Raw genomic sequence first — 19,832 nt, forward strand, 5'->3', positions numbered from 1 at the left:
TGAATACTTAACTGATAATTCTCTTCAAGACTGAAAACAGTCGGAGTATGATACAGCGTTGTTAAGAACATTAAAGGATGCTCCTACTGCTCTTGATAGCTCTAAAATGGTTTTGATGTTTATTCTTGACCTCTCTGCGACGTTTGATACGCTTGATCATAAAACTATGAGATGTCTGTAAAAAAAATTTATGCGAAGTAAACTCTTTGCGTTGCATTTGATCATGTCATGCCTTTCTAATCAGAGACAAAAACCAATTGTTAATTCTAAAATATTCGAATTAAGTTACGACCAACACAGGTGTGCCTCAAGGATCCTTGTTTTATGTCACTCCTGTATCGACCGTTATTATTAGTTTGAATCTAAATTATCCATTTTATGCCGATAATACCACACTTTTCTTGCACTTGAAATCTTTAGTTTTGAACGAGACCTAAAAGTTATTGTTCCGACTTTCGATACGAAAGTAACTGAATATTTGTGCTCGGGTTTTTTTTTAATATCATTCGGAAGGTATTGTTGTCCTGAGCTTAAATTTGAAAAGATATTTCACCTGTGATCATTTTTCGTGAAGTTATGAGGGTTTAAAGATTGCCATTTTGGTCATTTTGACCAATTTGGGACAATTAACGCGCGATATAATTCGCGCTTTTAACGCGTAAGCGGAGATTTAATCCGTCTTATATATCGCTCCAAATTGGTTGAATGAAGCTTATTTGCCATAATTGATTTGTTACAAGGAACGAAATCTATCTTTTTGTGTTTTATATGGCGTGTGGGGTTTTAGAACTTGACTCGTCTCTACTTTTGCAGAACATTGCAAGCGAACATCGTCAAAAGGCGCGAACAAGATATCGATCCTGAAGGCTTTATCAGGGTTTTTCGGGAACCACTTCAAAGAAACTTCACTTGTTACTTTCAAAGCTTTGTTAAGACCAAATTTAGATTATGCGGTTAAATTCCTTTGACCAAATTACAAACCGTTCGAAATGCTGCTCTTCGCGTGATTACAGGGTGCGCAAAGATAACGCAATAGAAAATTTACATTCAGAATAAGAACTTTGAAATATGGACCACCACCATCACTTACTGGCGTCGCAGTTTGCCATCAAAACTTTTGTTCCATCAAATCCACTTTTTTCTAGCAATATCCACCCTTCGCTGCTGGACTTAAACGTACCTGAAATTGACACTATCCTATCCAAAACCAATACTCTTACGCCTTTCAAAAGTTTTAGTGAACGTAATTGTTTTATCTTCAACAATTATTAATTGTTTCGAAAGCCAATTCACGCTCACACAGTTAAGCAGGTCATATGAGATGCAACACCCCCAAAAGATCTGCTCCTTAGACCACCTGAAATATCCCCCGCCGAAGAATCCCTCCCACGTTCTACAAGGAGAACCCTTTCCCAGTTGAGATGCGGGTACTGCCCCTTCCTGCATACGTACCTCAACCGAATTGACCTCAACGTCCCCCCAAACTGCCCATAATGTCCTTCCACGGATATCACTTTACTCTCCATGCTTTTAAATGTTCTCAGAACACCACTTTTAACAACCTCAATTGACTTGTGGCTCCGTCCGATGGAAGTTGCGATGTTTCTGGGGTTTGGTTTGAGCATTCCGGAAGCGCGCTCTTGGGGCTGAAAACACCTACAATACGGTTAAAAGCATGAAAGCCTTAATCTTGTTGCTAGCTTATCGTGGATTTATTTTCCGGGCGAATATTTTTCTTAGAAATTCAAGATTTTTTAAAAAAACATCATGGATTTTTTTTAGAAATTCAAAGAGCTTTAAGGCCATTTTTTTCTTCGAAGTTCGAAAGTTCAGATCGTTAAAAAAAACGATGATTATATATTTTTTTGGTTTACTTGCCCGCATTGACTCGTTTCCTACTGTCTGTTAGCTATGTTTAAGTTAATCGAGATTTCAATTGTTTGACTACTTTTAAACAGTTTTTACTGAGTTTTATTGGATTTGTTTAACAGCTTTTCAAAACATCAAGTTAATATCGAGTCATCATTGTGTCCCATTTCTGAGTTTTCAAGCAAACAAAATTGCAATTTTTATCAGATTCGGAGCTCGCTTTTTTAAATTGAGATGTCACCTAAGCAGTTTAATAGTGATGCGTCAGTGTCAGGAATTGCTGAGTAATCAACTCATTTTTCTTCATTGTCAGTGGCAGCTCATAATTTAGACCAAGTTAAACAATAATGACGTTTCCTATTACTATTAGAGCTCTTTCTTCACCCCTGGGACCAAGCTGCCATTCAAGTATGGTGGAGCTAAATTAAATAAAATAACACTAACTTCTAGAAGTATTTCGGTAGTTTATTATTGTAAAAGCACAATGACCCGAAAGACATAAAAACCGAACTATCCCATAACCAGCTGAAAATTTTGTCCTTTTAATAACACCTGCAAGCTAAGGATATACTAATAGAGGATGCCTTGATAGTGGTAAAAAAAAGAAATATCTCTTTCTGCGAGTTGTTAAGGAGTTTTTTGGCCTGGAGTCCCACTTTCTTGCTTTTTAGCTCTGATTCATATGAAATTGGCTTAAATTCATCATATCCTCAAGCGTGCCAAAAATTGACAGTCGATGGGTCGGTTTTTTTTTCGAGAATGCACCGTGCTTTCAACTAGTTTTCCACGCCGGTTCACTTGTCATTTTTGGTTAGAGAAGAAAAGACCAATTCGTCTTTGTCAATTTATACTCTCTTCAAACATTCGTCTGACAGCGAAGTTGACCTGCAGAGCATTCAAATCAGTTTATGAAATTACTTTTAGTCATTTGAATATCATCGTGATCCAAAACTTCATTTTAAAACGTTCTGTAAAAACTGTTGTGACTCTATGTAATGTAACCACTCGTTTAGTCATTCATTTGTGATTGTTTTAAATTTGTCTTCAGCTTTGAAGTTATTGTTGATGATTTTTATTTAAAGTATTCGTTTCGTTTTCATTATTATTAGGCCGATGATGGTTATCTTCAGCGTCCAGCCTTAAGCTGCTTTGCTTTGAGAGAACTTTCACCAGCAGTTTGAATTGAAATATATATTTTTTATTTCATCGATTAAAATTTCTCCATTTAAATTGCTAATTTCTACTCAGAATTTTAATTTGAATTATTCAGTGGCTTCAGAGTGATTATTTCAAGATCAAAAATTATCTAACTTTTCCGGATAAATTGTAATTACGGTAGAATCATTCAACTTTTTGATCAAAGTTGAACTGAAAAATTTTTTTTTGCTATTAATATTGAAAATTCAACATGACCATCTATATTTGCAAGCTACAATAATTTTTCAATTTGAATTGCAGCCGGATATTTTTTTATCAGTTCAAGTAAATGTATTCACTATCTAAATTGACATCACTGATTGTTGCACCCACAAAATAAATTATAAAAACCTCTTGTTTCGCTGAGAAACAAGGGGCGCCATAAGTTGTTAATTTGTACCAACTGACGATAAGGAGGCTTTGAAATTTTCAAACTATTGTTAGTAGAATTGATTTAACAACATATGTAGTCGAGTTTTGTGCCCGATGTCTGAGCTTTGGGACAATCTATTTATAATGGTGGAATTGGAATGGGCCGCGGTATTGTTATTTAGCGTCTTTTTTTTGAAAAATCTATTATTTTATGTGGATAAGCTCGCTGTAGTTTTCTTCATTTTGAAAATGTAAAAACTTCTAAAAACTTCTTGACACTCGTATTTCAGGGCAGTTTGAACTTTCAGGGTTTCACCATGATACGAACATTATTTTTTCGTTTCGCCCACGCAGGCGAAGCCATGTGAAGTTTCATCACTGTGACTCTGTTTCTAACCGTCAGCAAGGTGCAATAATTGAAGCGTCGTTTAAGCACGCATCCAAACGAAGAAATTTAATTTGTTGATTCTATTATCTGTCAATTGTTTTCAATTTTTAAATACAAGATATACCAAATTTTTCATCCATTTGTCTCGAATTTTCAACCAATCACAAGCAAAAATACAATTCTCTGTGCAGAAAGCGCCAGTGCTAATTTACTGTTTTGCTAAGAGGGGTGGAAGTTCTTTAGTAGATACCATAGGGGGAGATAGTTGACGCGCGTTGAGTCGAAAAAAAGTTGAACAATAAACCATTTCAAAGACTTGGCTTGGCTTGCCTGAAACTTTTTCCGTTTTTGAAATGACCCAATATGAGGAAGCTTTGTCGATATTATATAAGCCATAACTTTTTAGAGCGATTATTCATTCTCAGTGAAACAAGAGTGCTTTTATATCACGTCAAAGCTCTGAATGTTCCGACTGCCCCTTATTTGATATCGACTAGTTTTTGGAAATAAATAAATCAATTATGTTGCGTTTTCCGCATTATGAATAAAATCTTAAAAGCGCGCATAAATTAGTACACAGGATAGCTAACTTTCAAACTCCACAACTTTGCAAAAATTAATCGTAGTTTAAATATTTTTTTTTACATTTGGTTTCGGGGAGTCGTAGTCTTCAATGGGGGTATTAAAGACTTTTTGTTAAAAACCATTATTTCGATCGCCCAAAATTGACTGAATAAAAAAAGCACACCAAGCAGAAATATTCAGTTTTTTTTCGAAAGTCGGGACAAAAAGCTGAAATTGCTCAAAATCGGAGTTGTTAAATTTGCAAACAACCTAAAATAAATTTCGAATATAATGGGTATTTATAATGCAATTATGCTAAAATAAGTCTGTTGTTAACGAAAATAGGTTACGAGAGAATCAACGAATTGATTCAGTGATTCTGTCAGACATGTTGTTAACCTGGATAAACCTCTATGCTCCTCCGATTTGACCACGCTTACTAATCGCAATTGTAAAAAATAACACCTGGGTAATCAAAATTCATGCATCAGTTTATCAAGCAGTTCTAACGAAAAGTTTGTATGAGAAACTGTATTTGGCCATTATCTAGTGTTGTATTTTTCAGTTTTTAACAGCATTCGGTTTTCTGAAAGATGGAATTGAACTCTTGCTTATGTTTTTGGTATTTGCTTGCATGTGTGAACTACTCCGTCTTGACTTGGACGGTGTCAGAAGCAAAGAAGACCGAACTGGCATTGGTCTCTGAGGAAGGAGAGGATTTATTTGTTGGTTTTTGATTGTTCTACCATTTCTTTCCAAAATTAATTTCAACTTCAGCTCTGTTGGCTTCAAAATGGCATGCGTGCTGAGGGATAGAATTTGCATACTAAGGATTAAATTGGTCCCTGTTAGAACAAAATCTGTGTCTGGTATTATATGTTTTCTCGCTTTCAAACTTATTTGCCAATTTCGAATAGTTCCATTTTTATTAAAGATAGTTGTGTTTCTTTGAATTGTTTCAGGCATTACGTGTGACTTAAACTTAAACCTTATAAAACTATTCTACTTTATCTTTAGATTTTGACCGGAACGCTAATTTAAGACCGCCTCGTTTATGCTCACAGCTATGGTCGTTTCAACGAAATCTCAGTTCGTTCGTACAGTTCGTCGGACCTGTTTCAATTTTCCCTGAAAGCTTTGAACTGCGTTTCAACTTGCGTCGTTGTTGAGCAGCTACAGTAATGAGTTTAAATGTGTTCTTAAGTATCTTTCGGTTAAGTTCCTTTTCTGCTGAAGGGGCGTGAGTTACAGTACTTTGCTCAGTGACGTCATTGTGTTTCGGTTGGTAAGTTTGGTCCAACAGGATAATATTGTGATTGAAGTTGAGATTAGGCCAAGTTTGAGAAGGAAAAGCTAATCACCTGGTTTTTACCTCGCCCCTTGCCAACCAGATAGAGGTCTGGCTACAAACTACATTGTCCCTTTGTAGCCAAAACTACCACTTCTTTTAGTTCTCACCTCACACTTAACTATAACTTCTACCTTTGGAGTGCATTTTGAGTTATAACTTCATAACTAGATTGGGAGTTGTGGCTAGAATTCAATATATTTGGTTTTCCCGGGTTTTTAACCCACGTTGGGATATAGAGCAGATTTTATGGGACTGCAACTGAGGAGTTTTGATTTTGATTTGTGACGAAACGGTCAATGTAGAGTTAAAATCTAAAATCCGACTTGTTTTGATTTCATAATGCACAGTTTGATTTAATCGAAATTTCATATTTTATGAGCTTTTATTGTTTTTGCGCCGGCGGAAAACTCTGTTTTGGTTAAGTGCACCTTCAAATCGGTGTAAACGGAGATGAGAGGTAAGTGAAATTGAGATTTTTTTCTGCCTTTGAATATAATTTTTTAAAAACATATCTTTTTATAAGAATTTTTTTAAAACATATATATTTTTGTTATTATTACTTATCGGATATTTATCTCAATATGGCATGGCGTCAATTCGTCGCAAACCAAAGCTTTGCATTGCTCTTTTAATTATATGAAATACTTCTATAGATAATGGCCAATTGCTCTGCGATAAATTGTCGCTTATTGAGATGCTACCAATTGAGGCCTGCGACCAAATTTGGCTTGCGACGAATCGACGTCTCATGATGTCAAACGGTCCTCAAGCTGCTGTTGTACGTCTAGTGCTGTGAAGGTTTATATGTCAACAAAAGGCTGTTTTAAATCTTTTATGGGTATTTGTGACCTATGTCTGTATGGTTCATCGATTAAATTTTTGTTTTTGGCATATGTGACTAGCAAGTTTTTGAATTTAAATGACATATTATCGTATTTGACTGGAATTAGCATCTCAAAAAAAGCTCGTAGAAGTCCAAATATGGTGTTATATTAAAGCCCCTGCAGTCGTGATTCTGATTCAAAAGAAAATTCTGTTTCGAGAATTTTGGCCTGGTTTTCTGGCTAAGTTGCAATAAGCAACGCGAAAAAGAAATGAAATTTTTATCTAATTTTACTGCATTTTGAATGTTTTTTAGTCACTCAACAGATTTCCATCTAATAGAAGCCACTACCTCTGATTAGATGAAAAGTAGTTTTTAGAAAGTATTTTTATTTTTTTAATTTTATTTTTTCTTTGCTACACTTCGTGTTTGAAACTGTTCGGTTCTAAATTACTGTGGTTGAAACAGTCTGTGCAACTGGTTCAGCAGTTGGCCATTCTGGTTTCTTCTTGGGATAATGAAAAGACCTGGCCCGCCTATACTTACACTTGCAATACTTGGCTTTTTACACAATGTCCGTTTTTTTTTCAGATTTTCTTAAATTGCTATTCTAATTTCTGCTAAAATTGTTTTATTTTTGTTTCAATCGACTCGTATCCTTATTTTCCTAGTATCGTCGACTTAACCAGAGTTTGAGACAGGTGCGATATATTTAATAGTTGTAACGATCGTCCCAAAAACTTTTTTCTAATCTGCGTGAAAAGCTTTGACTTTATGAAAGTTACTGCTTGACGAACTTTGAATTTTTTCGAAGCTATGGTTTTGTCCGACGACAACCTTGTTTTTTTCATTTTTGTTTGATTTTCTGGGTTTTTACTTTCGGTATTGTTTTCATTTACCAAAGTTTCAGAATTTTTTTCTTGTATTAATTGCGGCTTATTGTTGGGCAAGGACATGGAATAAAAAATGAAAAGAATGATTAAATTTAGAACAATATTTTGAAACTTTAATTTTCCAACATTTAAAATGATTTGGCGGCTATTTTGTCTACAAAAATGTTGATTCATAATTGGTAGTACTGTAGCATGGAGTCAAAAGAATAGGGCTTTATACACCGAAAAACTATATCATACAATTTCATAATAAGATACAAGATAAATTTTTCAAATCATAGCAAAGATGGCATTTAGTCGGAAAAAGAACTGTTCTGGATATAAGTAGGTATCATCATTTAAGAAACTTAAACATGTCGACGCACGATAGCATTTAAAAAAAATTTTTTTGCAGTTTTTCAATTTTTTTCGGGTTCCTGGTTTTCGTCCTAGTTTCTATCGGTTCAATTTCCGTTTTTTTTGTAAAGCCGTTTTTTATCTGGCGGATTTTTTTTTGTTTTGCTTTATAAAGCATGAGTTTTGTTCCAATTTAAACAGTTTTTACTATAACTGAAACTTAACAATATTGTATATTCACAATATTGTAATATACCTTATCTGATTTTGATTTTTTTTTCATTTTCGTTTTTTTTTATGTTTCCAATACTTTCAGTTTATGTTAAATTGGTTATATTATTTTTGCTTATCTCGAGGGAGAAATATATCCGTTTAAGATCAGGTGTTTCAGTTTGGATGGGTCGTAAAACTTGTAAATTTAATGAAGTTTGTTATGACAAACAGATTGTTTTCGGCTCAACAGGTTTCGACCGAAAGTTTGTCGCCTTTGTTGACGCTCGTTAAATGATTTCCATTTTAGGGGCTGTTTATGAACTTTATCTGATACAAATATGAAATTTTTGTTATTGTAAGTTTTTTTTCAAGTAATTTTTTCTAAGATAACTTTTCAGAATTTTTTTGACTGTCTTTTTTCATTCACTATTTTGTAGCGCATTGTGTTTTTTGCATCTCAAGTGTTGCGAAGCTCCGCTTCACCTCTGTGTTAGAAATTACTCTGATGGGTGGTCCGCTTTTAAATTTTCGTAGCTTGAGGTTGAATTGATTGTCTCAAAAGTGTTTGTAACATAATAATGTTCAAGAGATTTTAAAGACAAATCTTTCTCTGGTAATTGCTTCTCAGATGACTTGCAATGAAATCGCTATCCGTACTAGCAATAATCCTTTTTATAATCTAGAATCTCTAGTTCGTGGGATAATATTTTCCACGTCCAATCTGGGATAAACTCTTGTTATAATCAGACTGAAATTTGACCTTTCCCTTTTTTGCGACTTTGCTTAGTTCGGAGATGGGCATCCCATTACCCTGAAAATGAGCCTTTTAGAATTGCGACCAACGCTCTTATCATCTGACTTACCTTCCCTTTTTTGTAATTGGACTTAGAGTTTTCGTTGATCCCACGGTAAGTCAACTGCAAGGTTGCTCAGGTGTGATCAAAGTTACCAAACTATGATATTGCTAATATTCTTTATTGGCGATACTTTTTCTTAACTGTATAAAGCCTGTCATTCTTACATTACTCTGAAGTATTGGTTGCTAATTTCCGAAAAAACTTATGGTCTTTTGATATATAGCCACAACTATTTGGATATCACTTGAAATCAAAGGCACACCATACGAATGCCAGAACTTAACGGTGAAAATCCATTGCTAATTCCCCTTTCAGCTCGCTTTTAGTTTGAACCGTTAGAATTCTATTGCTGTGTTTTTATTCTTTCCATATTGAAAATGGAAAGGGCCTGGCACTCTGTTTAGCGTATCTGTTATTTTATTTGATGACATTTGTTATACTTTCAATCTCCGTTATCAAATTAATCATTAATGATGCCCTTACTTTGCTAAATGCACCAGCTTTCTCTCCTTTTATTGACTAGATTGTAACATTTAATTAATATCCAGTTTAGGGAGATAAATGCCAGGCACTTCAGGCCTAGTATAATAAACTGAATCCGGATTGCGCGCTTAAAAACACCACAAATATAATTTTTCTTTTTTTCCTTCACGGAAATAGGCTCACGGCGTAGATGATTCCTCTTATATAGGGTATTTTCAATGAATTTGAGTAAAAATAAATTTGCCTGAAAACACGATCATAAGCAAAGTTTCCAATAATCGGATTCTATCCCCTTTAAGGGAAGCAATAGTTAGCCCAGAACCTGAACCCTTTTGTGATGTCTTAATGCAGAGAGTTTGAAAATTCTATTTCAATTTTTACTCTGCACCGATCTGTCTTTTACGTTTTTTTTTTCGTTTTGTTAGGTATACGGTTCTAATTTTGGATTGATTTTGATTTTGTTATACTTTTCAAAATTTCATTCTTTTCTGGACGCAAAAATATGAATGAAAGACAATTTTGGGCATATTTTGGAAATCTTTGAGTAATTGTCGTATTATTTTGTCGTATTTCTTCCAAGTTTGTTGAACATTGGCGCCGAAGATTTGTCCAAAAGGGGGTGCCGTAAAATAGTCGCAAGGGGGATCTTTGGTGGCAAAGAAGTCAATTTTTTTTGCTTTCCCCGTCTAAATATTCAATGGTAACGAATGGTTACACTTGCGAGAGTAAGTGTCTTGTAATTGGGACTTTTTTTACCTTGCCCAAATCGATATAAAATTGCGCTTGCTGTATTATTGAACCTGAACGATTTCCAGTCTTCATCCCACTTGAAAGAAAGAAAGAAAGAAAGCAAGAATTTTTAACAACAACTTCAACATAATAGAAATTACAAGCAAACAATTTAGAGCCGGATAGGATAGCCAGAAGACATATGTAATGCCCACTAATAGGCTACCCTTGAACAGAACTACAGTGAACTAAATTTTCAATTAATAAAAATTTGAACTAAATAATTTCTTCATTGAAAATCTATTTATCGAACATAGCCAATTCTATAAGCAAGTCAGTGCTACTGACACTGCTGTTATATGAGACATTAAAAACCTAGATACTAACAGACAATACGAAAGAAAACGCATAAAAAACAAAAGAACAAAAACAAAAAACATGATGTTTCGGTTACCTCTGCACCTTTAGATTGGGGGTTCGAGGCCCGGCCAGTTGATGTTGTTCCTACCATTGAAAAGGGGGAGGAACTTCATTTTCGTGCGTTTTAGTTTTTCTTTTTTTATTGTTTTTCACGGAAAATCAGGTACCACAAATAGTTATCGTAATGGGTCGAGTCACATATATTAAAACCCTTTTAGTGATTCGAACGACATTTAAAAATTACCCAGTGTTGAAAAAAAACGACTGGAAATTTTTTATATTTTGTCTAATTTTGAACGAGGAAAGCGAGCGAGCATGCTTATTTGTACTTAAATTAAGCCGTTTAAAAATATTTATTTATGACCAATTTTAACTTTACTTGAGTAAAATTAGTTTTTCGATTTTTCTGTTGAGTGTTTTTCGCAACAGTTAAGTGCATTACGTATCTATGCGTGGTTAAGCTATATCGTATATTGCAGTGCTTAAGATTTTTTTCGGTTTTCCAGTTTGAATCTAGTGTTTGTTCCATCGAATTTAAAGTTAGCAACACAAAAGTGGGATGCTGTCAGAGTTCCCCCAGGGGTTGCGAATTTGACTCCAATTATGAACACCCAAATCCTTTTAGTATACCAAAAATTTAGTATTTTTTCAATTTCCGAATAATACAAAACTTTAAATATCTTAACCTGTAGTTGGGTGGTGTCAGAGTACTTTCAAGGATTGCGAATCCTGCCTCCAGATATGACTGATCCAAATGTTATAGTTTTCGAGATATGACGTGTTCTATGTTTTCTTCTTAATTTTTCAGAAAACTTAGATTTTAAAAATTTCAAAAGATTTGAAGTTCCTAATCTTGTAGTTTGGTGCTCTGAGGGTGCTCTCAGAAATTTCAAGATCCAAATCTTGCGTCTAAATGCGACTGCTGAAATGCTCTCAGTTTTCGACATATGACGTTTTGTGTGACTTCGACATATGACGTTTTGTGTCAGAAAACTTAGATTCAGGAAAAAGTCTTAAAAGATGCATAAAAATCTCGATTAACTACAGATGTACATTCATACATTAATGCAGTTTGTATATGCACCTAAGTATCTCTGCATTTTTTGATTTCATTTCAAATTCATCTGCTGAAAGTGACGTAAATAGCACTATCCACATACGAACGTGGAAATGGCGGAAAAAAAACGTGAACAATTTCTGGTCATATCGTTTTTTTTATTTTTCTCTTCATTTTTTCAAAAACTGTTGTTCATTTTGCCTTTTCTAATATGACTTTCGAGTATGCGATTTTTTTGCGTTCAGATTCTTTTATCACACCACGCAGAATAAACGATATTAATTTGAAAAGAAATCCTGTTTTAATAAGACGATGTTCGGAACACTCTGTGCTAATTGCACAGTAACTGGCTGTCCTCATTGAAACTATTTTGTTTTGCTGGAAAAAATGGAGTTGTCGGACGTTCGTTTGTCTGCTCATAATTCGTCGGCCAATTTTTCAGGTTTCAAATCATTTTGAATCATTTTTGAAGCTCGCTTTGTGTCTTGATATAGAACCAACTCAAATGTTTCCTGGCTTTTTATGTACTCTTGGCCTGGATTTTACGACTACGCCTGGGATGGCAAAAATCTTAGGTTAGAATCCGGCCAGGACCTTTTTTTAAACTGAAATTATTCCGTTTCAAAGAAAAACTTTTCGGCCTACCGTTTGTCTGATTATGTTTTTTATCGGCTTAATTGCCTCAAAACGAGCTGCTAGTAATTTTTTATGCTAAAAATATTTTTTCACTTTAGTTGCAAGTGTTGTTGATTTACTCGTAATTTGTAATTTCACTAGCCCTGACTTGGTATATTTTAATTTTGTCTACTTTCTTTTCGCTTTTAAGATTTATTGTACCTAAATAGTTTCGGCGTAAATTATCGGTTGAGTAGTTATATTTTGTGTGGTTTTGTGGGCAAAATTGTTCAATTTAGGTTGTTTATGGTAAAAAAATTGATTGTTTCAAACCCTAATCGCACAAAAAGTTTTAATTAATTTGTTATGGCTTTTTTTGATTTCGTTTTATTGGGCGTCTAACGTCGTATTGTTGGCCTAATGCCCGCTATTTTAATGTTTTTAACTATTGTTTTCGGCTTGTGTGTGCATCCTTATATATGCCAGCGATAGAGATAGAATAAGCAATTCCCCTCATTCTACAGGAAATTTTGCTTTTGTAAAATTTCTGTGATGATTAATTGTTAATTTGTCGATGTGCAGTTGTCATAGTTTCAAACCAATTTCAATCAGCGATCATTCTTCGAAAAATTTTGGGCTCCTGAAAACGGCGCGGTTGTGCTGAACAATGACTGTCGGAGTCGCTTTACTGGTTCCATACACAAGTATTATCAGCGAGAAATGCACATTTTTAAGTTTTTAAGTAAAAGTCACAAGCTTATCAAAAAAAGCCCGTAACTTTTTCAAACTTTATCGCTCAAATAAGTCGAAAGTTGGTGGTGTATTCAGGGCGTAGCCATGATGTGAGCAGCCTTGATTTTTTTTAGCAAAAGAGAGTGCGACGTCGACACAGTAATTTTTAGCAGAGGTGAAAACCGCCGAATGAGAGACCGACTCTTTCATTTTTCATTGATACCAAATTAGATCAACGGCGCTCTTTTTGTGGTCCTTTGTCTCATTTCATATGATTGAGCGGTTGATCTCTGATTATATGAGAGTTTTCACCAAATAGTAATAAAGATATAATCAGCACAACTACACCGAGCACATCTTTAGAAAATGAAACCTTTACTTTCAACTGATGAAAAATTCGCGATTTCAACTAAATTGAGCTTACTATCTATCTTATTTTGGTTTCCGCTTATTTCGTTTGATAATTACGTAAATTAGCCGTAACATGCAAATTTAAGCTTTTTAATTTTATTTTCAATCAGAACTGAATCAGTTGAGTAGTAGCGATGCTTTCAAGTGAAGTGATTGAAAAAATTTTAGCTACCGAATTGATGGCATCAGTTCTATTGTTGATCTAATTTCTACTGGTTGCACTTTTCGGCTGAGAGACAGCAGATACTTTTTAATTTTGAACTTACTCCACAAAACGGGAATTTTCCACTTGGAACAATAATTAGAATATTTTTCAGTTTAAAATCTCACACTAAAACGTGGATAACACAGCCATTTACAATATGTTTATGCTTATCTACAACGATTTCCCAATAATGTCCTACTTCTTATGACAATCATATTTGCACATTACTGGTTGGTTACTATTTATGCTACTTCCGTCGCTGCTGGCTGAACTGTAATGGAATTTTGATATTTTATTACACCCTCCCCTTCCCTGCCTACCGCTAATCCCCTTAAAATGTTTGTTTACGACAACAAAACGCCCTCGATACCTTTTTACCAATCAGGGGATCAAGTCCCCGGAAAAAGGGCAAGAAATGTCTCTGCTAGTATTAATAGAGTGAAAGACACAAATTTAGACCCGATGAACTCTTATGGAGAACCAGAAAAAGAAAACCAAGAATGTGTCAATTTACTTCAAAATAATACGCCAGAAAAGAAGCTACAGAGTTATTCTCCTAATCATTTAAAAGCGCCTTGTCCTAATAAGGATTTCTCCAGTAACAGTTTTCCAAGGCGTAACATGATGACGTATTTCGACAACGGTAAGTTGGCGTTTACGACGTGAAAATTTGTTACTAAGAGTCAATGAACGTAGTTCAGACCCTTTTTTTTAGGTCGCGATAATTTTTTTCCGTTTTTATTTGTGGAAAAGTTCTAATTTTTGTTCAGGCTCAAATTTTCTTTTTCGCAGTTTGCATTTTGATTTCTTTATTAGTTCAATTAATTTCGTTTGATAAAAAGAAGGCAAACTCCACAATCGAACGGTAAGAGTGGAAAGGTCACAAAAAACTTGATCGACTTCAGGTTTCGAAAATTGGGTTATTTTTATCAAAAAAGTGTCAGTCATAAATTGTTCTAGAAATTCAAAGAGCTTCTAGGTCATCTAATTTTTTCTTTGAAATTCAAAAACCAAGTCAGTGTTTTTTTCTGTTTATTGCGTTCATTGACTCTTTTCCAACTGCCTGTTGGCTGTGCTTAATGTTGAATGAGAATGGTCAGAAGCATGTTCAATTTGGGAGACGAAGAGACCAAATGAGTGCCATTAAGTTATTTTTTATGAAATAATAAGCATTTTTAACGGTGCTTTTTTCAAAAAAATATGCATAATTTATCATCAAAATTCTTTGAAGTCAAATGTTTGATATATATTTTAGAATCCTTAAAATTCACCAGTAAATGATAAAACTTAATGATAAACGATATGGAAAAGACTTTGGAGTGTTCAAAGGCAATTTGTGTCAAAGACCCAAAGGAGAAATAATTTTTACTGCGCTCTATTGGTTTTTACCTTGATTTTCTACAGGCCTGTAATAGATAATTCAGTTTTATCAAGCAACATCAATGCATTAGAGAACATATGCTTTTTGACAGTGGGCATTTATGAAAAATTTCGGGCGATACAATTTAAAAACATCCAGAGGTAATTGGCACGTGTGGTCAATGAAAAGGTAATTGGTGTTGCTATTCGCCAAACCAGTATTACCAATTTCAGGCCAGTAAATTCATTGTGTATCGAATACGGCGAAGCTAGTTGGTTGCTCCCTATTCTGTGGCATTTAGGGAATTGGTTTATTAAATTTGTCCCGTGTTAACTGTTAGTTTAATTTTCAGAATCTGTTTCATTATTCCCCGCCCAATTTTACCTAAAAGTGAAATTTTGTCTGACGCTTGGTTGTGATACTTTTTCCAAAATACTTTTCGCGAATGTTCAAAAATATTTACAGTTGCGAGATATAAACTTTTCAAATAATTTCTACAAAAGATCATTGATTGTGGTCTTTTTCATTTTCATTTGCATTTTAACGACTTGTGGAAAAAAACTCCAATCCTACTAAAAGATCATTGACAGTGGTCTTTTTCATTTGCTGGGCTAGAACAGTGTGAAAAAATAAACTCGAGTTACAGTTTAGTTTTGATGTTTTATAAATGGTCTAAATTGACCATTATCTGCAGCCAAAATGTGTGAACTGTGGTTTAGCTGGCCAGGTCTAATCAGAGTCTATTTGTTTGCATGCTGTTACTGCCAAAGAGCGCTTAGTTTGCAGTTTGTTATTACATTTTCTCAATGCTCTTAAAGCATTCAATTGCAGACTCGAATGTTGAACAGAAATTTGAAACAGTTTACCTTAATATTTTTTATTGTTACACTTGTCCTGAAATAGGAGGAAACCCCTATAAATTAAAAGAAACTGGAATTTAATTCACCTTGCTACTCTTTTGGGCAAATTCTTTTATTGATTAGTTTCCTTTTAACCAGATAATCTCGAGATTATTCCAGATAATTTTTCTCAAGTTTATCTTTCAGGTCACAGTAGAAATCGAGATGGGACAAAGTACTCCGTGGGTGCGTATGCTCCGAAAGCGCAGGCAACTGACCAGAATGACTCACGACAACTGTTATCCCGACGTCACCGAAGCCAAGCCTCGTCACGCGACAACATCCTTTCTCGCTCGGGATCGAACTGCCGTCCTGTCGCTAATTACGTCACATTAACAGATAGCAATAACGATCACGCTTTACTTCTCGACAATACTCAAATTGTTCGGGACAGCAGAAGTATCTACGAAGGACATTACTACCCGAATCCGGGCTTCAGGCCTCGAAGCGCGAACCAAAGTTACTTCACGCCTAGTCATAATCAAAATCAGTCTCAGCAGTTACGTCATAGGGAAATTCCTTCGCGAGGCAGAGATTCAATTAATAAACCAGGATTCCGAACTGCCTCGCCACTTTCGCGTAAAGATTTTCACGATTCGATTATAAGTTCTCATAACCAACCTGAAGGTTTCGACGGATATTACCAAAACGAAGCACAATTCGACTCACGACGCTCTCTGTTACGGGACTCTAAGGGACTAAGAATGAGAAGCCAACCAGATTTAAGCTCAAATATGGTGACGAGTGAATTCACGAATTCAAACTCAGTGACCTTGAATCGGTCGTCAATGAACATTCATCAAGGAGTTTTGCATCCTGGGGACGATTCAAACAACGCGAACAACAATTCCATGATGAACAACGGAGGAGCTGGTGTTCTGAATAACAGTGGAATGGGCGTGGGTACGAATGGTATGCAAGTGGTTCCGAATAACGCAAAACTTGGCCTGAGTTCGAAGCAGGCTCTAGAGAGGTTGTTCCACGAAGTGAACAATGAGTTGCAGGAATTTAGTCGACAGCAATCGCTAAAAAGATCGTGAGTTAATCAGTTTCAACCTCCATGCATTTTTCGTAAAACAAGGTTTTTTCAGCATGTATGCGCTAAGAAAGATCTGAATACTTAGCTCCCAAGCATATATTGCTAAAGCTTTAATTGTTTCCTAAATTTAATGAACGATGTGAGTTGTCTTTTATCTAGTTCATTAGTTTTTTCCCCGGAAAAACTATATTGGCATTTCAGCAACTTCGAATTTCAATGAACTTCTCAATTAGCCTAAACTTTCGTTTAATTTTAGAAATACTTGATTTGTTGAGTGAATGAAAAGTTAATTTTTACCTGATTGGTTATCTTTTAAATTGCTTGCTATTCAATACAATTTTGAGGAAATAAATTCTGAATTAGTGGGCGAGTCAATTGCACTGCACTACTTTCGAAGAAAGGAAGGAATTTATATGCTCGGGGTAGTTTTTTTTTATTCAGACCAATTTCATGAAACTCTTTGCTCCCTAGAAGGATTGATCCCTCGATCTGCATGGACCAAGCCGGGTGTGCACTCCACTTTAGTATCCTTCTACGAGTCCGACTATACTGCTCGTTTTATATTTTACTGGTGGCGGCTCTTTTTCCTTTCCCCCACCTGCAATTTTTAAGAAATTTCAAGTTTTTAAGAAATTTTTAAGAAATTTTCACATTGTCAGATTGTTATCAAATTTGGCAAACGGACTTATTAGCCCATGACAAACATATTTGGTCTTCATACTCAACCTTGTAAAACCACTCGTTACACCATGAAATCCTTGCTTATGTGAGTTGGGGCTGGGGTGGTTGAGAAAAAGAGCCCTCGTGGCGAGTTTTTCCGCACCAAAAAATTGTTACAAACTGAATTGAGGCAATAGGTTAGCTGGTCTTATCAGTTCCATACACGACTCAAATTTTAACAATTTAATTTCGATATTATCAGCCTAATTTAGTTGCCAATATTTCATTTATCAGAAACTATTCGAGAACAATTAAAGGGCAGAAGGAACATTCATGACTTTGCCCTGATACGAGCAATCATGTTAAAATATCGGGGATTGGCCTAAATTGCAAGTCCTACAACTTTATAAATGGAAATTCTAGTCACAATTTCCCCAACGAATCTCTACTTACAGAATTTTGTAGAAAAATTTTATTTAGTTTATCCTGCGTAGCGGTTTATGCTTATTTTAAATCGGGTTAGTCCCCTCGTATTACGTCGTTTGAAAAACAAAATTGGTTTTATGCGTGCGTTCAAGTGTTTCAGGTTGACCTTGGTCTCGGAGTTTCAAAAGTTTATTGCTAAAAGTATTTTATGACAGTTTCTGGCTTAAGGACGGTCCACGCATTTTTATGAAAGTTTCTGCCCAAAAAGAGACTCTCGAAATATTATCGGCTTAGTTACTGCTTCGCAAGTTTTGTTTCAATGCTGATTTAAATCTGGCCATTGTTTTCTTGTCATGTTTCAGGACAAAGGAGACAAACGTTTGAAAATTTTAGTTGATTGAGCTTTTCGACATTTTTGGAGTAGTATTTTCCGATTCAGTGGCCTTCGTCTTATTTTTTGGCTAGCTTGCCGTAAGATGTCTTAGTAGTTTTCGTCTCATTTTCTGCCGGCTGTCTAGCTTGAGAAAAGTTCAACATTTTCAAAAAATGTTTCAAATCCGCCACCCGCAAAAGAAATTGTAGATCTGTGCTCGGTTTTTCAAGAATTTATTCTATTACGTTACCTGTCACTATTTCGAACAAACTGAATATGAATCAGGGGCGGATCTAAGATTTTCTCGAGGGGGTCAAAATTTCAAAAAATATTAATTTTAAAATTTTGTCGACATTTTTTTGGTCGACCAAATTGATTTTGTGACCTACCACAAATCACTGTAAGGATCCTATTTTGACCAAATTTTCTGCGCAGCAGACGAGTTTTTGAAAAAGCAGGCCAAAAAGGATTTTTCGGCACTTTTTGAAAAAAGTTGAACTAAAAAATTGAGTTTTGTCGGTGCGCACTCCCCCTTCAAATTTAGTATATCTTGGCGCCAAAGGCGCCGTTAGAATATTTTTACGGGCAGTCAGGATATCCAAAAATCGTACAAATCAAAGGCATCCACCCCACCCAATCCGCTGCTAATATGAATCTAAATTTAAAATATGTGCCAAATAGCATAGAAGCGGTTTAGCAATTCTTATTAGCTATTAGCGACTTGACGATGGCAAATTTAAATGTTCATTAGCAGTGTCAATCCTGGAGTTTCGTTGAATTTCTCTTAACGTTCGCGAATGAAGCTACTAAGTTTTTCTTTTTTTTTCAGTTTCAGTTCTTTCTGGGCCTCTCTGCCGTTCCACTACCACCACAAATTGACCACTCTCCGCTTCCATGAGTTCCTCCTCATCCTCACAGCCTCTGTCTCCCTCTTCGTCTGCTACATCCTGGAACCCTCTCTAGGAGGCACTCTCATCATAGAGTCCATGGGTATCCTCATTCTACTCTTCCTCTCCTCTCTCATCAGCTGGTGGGATGTGAAGTTATATGCCAATGATATGTACACAAGGGCTCAGAATCTACTAGATCAAATTCAAGGTTAGTTTGGCGCCCTTTACTGCTTCTATTTGGTTGATGACATTGTTTATGACGCAGTACTAGAAGAAGGACGAAAAGTTAAACCAATCTCCACAATATTCGATTTTGGAGTACTGGATATAAACGAGAAAACAATCGGATTGAAAGACAAAGCCTGTGTACAGCTACAAAAATATTTGTTATGACAAAATTATCGTTTTTGTCTGTTAATGCTTCTCATTTTGTGGGATTCAGAAACCATTTTTCCGAACCTTGTTGACGGTGTATGGATCTAAGGCTTGTCTTTTTCACTCATTTTTTGTGAACTAAAGAATATTCTTATTTAAGATATATTAGTCAAAAGACGATCAATCATTCAATAAGGGTATGAAATGAAACATTTTTTTATTTCAGATCCTTATTAATTGATTAATCTGTAAAATATTTTTAATATGAAGTTTCTTAAGGCCTAAAAAATGCGCA

The 19,832-nt window shown here is 35.2% G+C and overlaps 1 protein-coding gene across 8 annotated transcripts in view; it reads left to right on the forward strand.

Moving 5' to 3' along the window:
• The window catches only part of LOC134843714 (transmembrane protein 94-like), a 74,982-nt gene that overhangs the window by 24,208 nt on the left and 30,942 nt on the right, over nucleotides 1-19,832 (forward strand). For 3 of the 8 annotated variants that reach the window (XM_063859954.1, XM_063859961.1, XM_063859958.1), the window contains exons 1-3: nucleotides 8,085-14,158; nucleotides 15,922-16,810; nucleotides 19,102-19,370. In XM_063859954.1, the coding sequence (XP_063716024.1) occupies nucleotides 13,852-14,158; nucleotides 15,922-16,810; nucleotides 19,102-19,370 (1,465 nt within the window). In that variant the 5' untranslated portion in view covers nucleotides 8,085-13,851. Of the gene's footprint in view, nucleotides 1-3,686; nucleotides 6,199-8,083; nucleotides 14,159-15,921; nucleotides 16,811-19,101; nucleotides 19,371-19,832 lie in introns of those variants that run through there. The other 5 variants (XM_063859955.1, XM_063859956.1, XM_063859960.1 and 2 more) reach the window with 5 other exon arrangements.

Source organism: Symsagittifera roscoffensis, chromosome 4 (genome assembly GCF_963678635.1).
Source record: "Symsagittifera roscoffensis chromosome 4, txSymRosc1.1, whole genome shotgun sequence".
NCBI lineage: Eukaryota > Metazoa > Xenacoelomorpha > Acoela > Convolutidae > Symsagittifera > Symsagittifera roscoffensis.